Consider the following 5,904-nt stretch of genomic DNA (forward strand, 5'->3'; position numbering starts at 1 on the left):
GCACTCTAGGATTGATTAATTTAGATCTAAGTGTCTCTACCTTGTTTAACTTACTCTACAAGCTACTCCACCATTATATATAGGTTTTTTCACTTGTAAAATTCACTTTGGATGATTTTATGAGAGATTGTCGAGTTCTTCTTCTGAATTCTCTCTCCCTAAAGTCCTAAATTCTTTTTGATTTGGATCCAATTCTCTTATCCTTTTCCTAAAGAGTGTGGTGAGAATTTAAGTGTTTCATTTGCTTCCTAGGAGTGGCATCACTTGAAGAGAGTTCTTCACCTTCTAAGGTGAAACCAGAGGTCTCTACCTCCATTAGAGACCTTAAAAAAGCTTGAGAAGTGCCAAGAAGTCAAAGATCTACAAAGGAACTTGAAAGAGGAGCCAAAGCATTAGACCATTCCTTAAAGTTTTCCATCATTAGAGAACTTATATAGGAGGATTATAACATATTGTAGCTAAACACCAAAGCTAGATACATTATGGCATGCTCACTTTCAATTGGACCATTAAACTCCTTTGTTTGCTTAGGAAAAAATAGAAAATTAAGAGTTTTAATATTTTTCTCACACGAAATTAGTAACATTTTCACAGTCTTTTGATAACTATCGATTTCATAATTTCTTCTCTTATTTTATTTTATTTTTTAAAAACTCTAACAAATCAATAACATCCTCACACTCTTGCATAAGTACTCATTACTACCCATTTCGTTATTTTCTTTAATTTTAATTTTAATTTTATTGCAAAGGCATTTGTTTAGGTAAATGACCAAAAATATAATTTAGTCAATATTTAACATGCATTGAAAAAGCTAAAATAACTCCTCTAAAGTGAGGGAATTACTCTTTAGAGAATAAAGTGCGATAATAACAATTAATTACAAAATTAATGATTAATATTAAAATTAAATTTATATTTTATTTTGCAAAAAATGATTTTATCACGAATCTTAATCATTGATATTACAACCAACAATTAAAAATACACTTTATCTTCTAAAATATACTTCTCACTTTAGAAGAATCAATCATCCCAAAATAAATGTTAGTATTTATTATATAGATATAAATTTTAATAATTATTTTATATCTTAATAGAGGGTTCAAGATACTTCATGCCTTTAATAATTATGCATAGACATATATTAGAAGTTATAAATAATTATTCGAAAAAAATATTAAAAAAAAATTACATTCAAAAATATAATAATCTACTTAAAAAGTAGAAGAGTAGAAACGAGTATATCCATATATGAGCATTCCCTTTATAATAGATATAAAAAAAAATTACATCTAAGAATATAATAATTCACTAAAAAAATAATATATATATATATATATATATATATATATATATATATATATATATAACCTTTATTATGCGGTATAGATAATTATAAGAACTACATAATTTAATATTTATATTTTTAGGACTAAACTATTGTACTAAATCGATTTAGGGGTAAGGAATTTCATATAGAAGTCCGAATTTTAGTGCTCTTACTACAATTCTAAGCTTGAATTTGAATTTATTATCGTAGAGTTAAACTTGAACTTAAGCCTATCATGATCATGACTCATTTCAACTCTATCTATAATTAAAAAAGAAAATGTTTGTCACTGGCTAGTGCAAATACAGCTGCTAGAGTGTTGAGAGGAAGATGATATTGATTTATGTGGTATTGCAACTTCAGTTTATATCTTAACTAATTCCCTGATCTCTAGTTCAGATTTGCTTGAAAATGTTGGAAGAATAGATAAGTAAGTAACTAATCTAATCTAATCCCGAGCAATCAGATTAACCTTGTATTGCGGAGGCGTTTGTTAAGCCGCCAGTGCATATTAAAATGGCATAGAAGATGTGGCTAACGTGCACCAGTGATGTACACTTTTCCAACCTCCACACAATTCGGTTAAAATAAGCATATTCTCTCTCTTTCTTTCCCAAGCGTCGTTTTCGTAATCGTAGTGTCTTTCATTTCATCCCGGTCTCTGTGATCGATCGTCTTCTGTTTCTCCACTCACTATTTTATTTCCCCCCTATAATTATTATCCTTTTTTTTATCTTTTACATTAAAAATATTGCTTCTTCATACCTTACCTGTTCCCAGAAAGGATAAAAATCTAGTATTGCCCCAGTCTAAAGTAGTCAAAGTTTCTGAATGGATCTGTGTGGCGTTCATGCGAAGAACCTTTTCCACACAAATTCATTTTGCTACAGACCCATTTCCTCCAACTTGGGAAGGACTGGAATTCCTTTCAGAGTTTTGGATGGACGAATGTTTGAGATCACTGTTTTGAGGCGAAAAGGGTATCGCCCATTTGTTGTCACCGCCACCGGCAAGAAGAATCGTGACAACTCTTCTTCTGGTCTGTAATTTGCTTTAATTTCAGATTTCTATTTTTTTTAAAATAATCATTAACTGCTTGTTTTGCCCTTGAAACTTCTTTTTCAGTCCTTTTGTTAACCTCATATATCACACCTAAACGACATGCATGTGAATTGCATTATGACTCGATGAAAATATCCATGTGTGTGTGTAGTTCTGTATTCGATCAATTTTTTTACATCGTTTGTCCCTGAAGGAAAGGTTGGATATATTTTCATTTTCCATAAACATTTTCTAATTTGATAATATTTTAAGAAAAGTTAAAGAAATGAAATGATATTTGGCTTCCCTTCCTTCCTTAATTTAATTTTCTCCGGTTCAATCCCAATTAATTCCATATAATCCTTTTTTTCTTATTGCCAAGTGTGAAGCTTACCTTGGCGGCCCAAGTTCCCAGTAATTTACTTTTGTGCTTTATTTGGGGATCTTTGTCATTCCCCCGTTTGACCTGGAAATTCATTGATTCTAGCTCACTACTACGCTTCCCTGCGACAAAACGTAACTGAGTTCTGAAAATAGCTTTATCATTAAGATTTAATTAGGAGTTCTAAATGTGATGGTTTCTTAACTTAGTGTTATTTAAGCTACTGGAAATTTAAATACAGGGTAGTGTAAACAATTTTTGCACTGTTATCCAATCAATCGTAAATTGCTACGTATGGTAATTGTTTACTTATGTAATAACTATTTTAAAAGTCACACCTGTGATGAGATTATTTCTAATAGGTTTACAATGTAAAGATCTCTACATATATTCTCATGCTATCTTTCTTAGGGACCTGGGATATATTTGTTCCTCCTAATGTGTTTTCTCTTCTTTCTGTTTGGAAATCCAAGTGTTTTCTTTATCAAATTGATCTGTGTTATTTATCTTTCTTTTAAAATATTTGTCATGAATGGGAGTGATATTTCTTTATTGTTTTCTTCCCCGGGCTGCAATAATTTTTTAACTTGGACCCTCATTCTCCATGAGGAATTTCAGGTTGAAGTTATAATTTCTATTAAAATGGAGCCATCTACAGATTGAGGACTTTTCCTGTATAATCATTTGATAGCCATACTTGTCTGTTATCCACTAATCAACCATACGTCGCCTATCTCAAAGCATTGAACAATGTTTTCCCTTAATTCTTGTACTTTACTCTTTTGCATTTTTAAAGTGTAGATTACTCTACCTTATTAATGAATCATAACTGTAGAAATGGGTGCTTTTTACAACTAATGCATGAAGATCTAGTTGTCTATTCTTGATGTTCTCTATATTGTTAAGGAACCCAATATTTTGTATATACAAAATGATTTTGAGTTTTCAAACATGCTTGAATCAGCCAAATTTGGAAATATTTATAGAATTGAGAACAGACACATCATTCCACTATTTAAGGTTATGTAATCTGTTATTTATATGAGCTTTTAGACAGCATATTTTGATTGTCATCATTCACTCTCTCTTTGCATGGATTTTTATTTTCCCGACATAATATAAATTGCACCTAAAGAGGCATTGGCTAGCTTTTCTATAACATAGGCCAAATAATGCTGTCTGGTGAAAACTAGTTGGTCTTTTATTGTGCTGTCCTTATTGCTTCTTGGTTAGAGTTTGGAGGCAACTTGGTAGAAATATATTGCAATAGAAGGAAGACATTTTGGATTGATCACTCAAATAAGTATTGACATCATAATGAAAAACATAATATTACTGCTTTGTTTTGCCATACTATTCCTCCTTTTCATTTTATTATTTTCTCTTGATAATAATATAATTTCACACGAGTTCCTTTTCTATGGATATATATATGTATGATCATTACAGGTAATGATGAACGGTCCATTCCAGAAGGAGATGGTACTAGAGGGAACAATTCTTCTGATGGTAACAAATCAGATAACAACTCTGAGAAATGTCATCATACTAATCTGGATTGGCGTGAATTCAGGGCAAAACTATATAGAGATGAGCTGGTGATGCATTCATCCCTAAATGGGATCTATATTTTCTACTTGCTCTGTAGTTCCTGCATGCCATTTTAAGTGGAAGGAGTCAACTTCATGAATCTTGAAATAATGTTGTTTCAAAACATCTGTTAGAGTCACACCTGTGCTTTGTTAGTCATAGAAGCATGCTTTATAGTTGGAGAATCATCTCCTGTTGATGGATTTGTCATTAATCTAGTTTTGCACTTTCTGCGTTTTTTCTGACTTGTTGATACTTGTAATACTTTTTATTATTGATATTGATGTGCTGGCAATCATTTATGTTGACTGTTGAGCATATCCAAGAAATAATACAGTATTTTACTGAAACACTATATTTCATTAACTGAGTTTTCTTCACTTCATTAACAGAAGGAAATATCAGATAGTGACACACATAATGAAGGTGGAGTGTTGCCCAATTCCAAACCTCTTGGAACACAGTGGGCTCATCCTATTCCAGTACCTGAGACTGGCTGCGTACTTGTGGCTACCGAAAAGCTTGATGGTGTTCGCACCTTTGAAAGAACTGTTATTCTCCTTCTCAGATCTGGAACTAGACACCCACAAGGAGGGCCTTTTGGAATTGTCATCAACCGTCCTCTTCACAAAAAAATTAAACACATGAAACCTACAAATCATGATCTATTAACTACCTTCTCTGATTGTTCTCTGCATTTCGGTGGACCACTTGAGGCAAGCATGGTTTTGTTGAAAGCAGAGGAGAAGATGAAGCTTCCAGGATTTGAAGAGGTAATCCCTGGGCTATGTTTTGGATCACGAAACAGTTTGGATGATGCTGCAGGGCTTGTGAAGAAGGGGATTCTCAAGCCTCATGACTTCAGATTCTTTGTTGGATACGCTGGATGGAAACTGGATCAGCTGAGAGATGAGATTGAGTCGGATTATTGGTATGTGGCTGCATGTAGCTCAAGTTTGCTTTGTGGGGCATTGTCAGAATCTTCAGAAAGTTTGTGGGAGGAGATTTTGCAGCTAATGGGTGGTCATTACTCAGAATTGAGCCGGAAGCCAAAGCAAGACATGTAGGTATCAGATGAATCACTTTAATGTTAAATAAGTAGATAATTTATCCTCGTGTCCTAGTCTATTATTACAAGAGGAATTGTACCTTGCTGGCTTCTTGTAATTATGCTTGTTAGTTTAGTTTGATGTAAGTATGAGATGAATGAACTTTTAGAATTTCATCTAGATCATAAAGAGTTGCAGCACCCTTGAATTGGTATTTCCACGAGACCTATAAACGATATGAGAAAATGGCCGCATGTCATGCACAAAAGCACTAAACATATTTCTAGAAACGAAACTGTTGCATTGTAATGTTGGATTTGAGTCCTATATCATTTGCTAAGCAATACTGAATTCATTTTATTGTGTTTTGAATTGCTTAAAAAATTAAAATAAATAAATTTTGACTATTTTATACCGTCTTTTTTTTTTTTGGTACATCAGGAAGTTAAAGAAAGAAAACAACAAAATAAAGGAATGAAAGAAAAGAAACAAAAACAAACCACTAGTAC

At 32.5% G+C, this 5,904-nt stretch overlaps 1 protein-coding gene across 1 annotated transcript; it reads left to right on the plus strand.

Moving 5' to 3' along the window:
* Positions 1-1,904: 1,904 nt before the first annotated feature.
* On the plus strand, positions 1,905-5,609 carry LOC109818819 (electron transporter, putative (DUF179)). Its single transcript, XM_020384343.3, has 3 exons — positions 1,905-2,372; positions 4,206-4,354; positions 4,739-5,609. Exons 1-3 carry the CDS (start codon positions 2,165-2,167, stop codon positions 5,411-5,413), a joined length of 1,032 nt encoding a protein of 343 aa, XP_020239932.1. The 5' UTR covers positions 1,905-2,164; the 3' UTR covers positions 5,414-5,609.
* Positions 5,610-5,904: the final 295 nt, after the last annotated feature.

This window comes from Cajanus cajan, chromosome 10 (genome assembly GCF_000230855.2).
Source record: "Cajanus cajan strain Asha chromosome 10, NIPB_CcT2T_4, whole genome shotgun sequence".
NCBI lineage: Eukaryota > Viridiplantae > Streptophyta > Magnoliopsida > Fabales > Fabaceae > Cajanus > Cajanus cajan.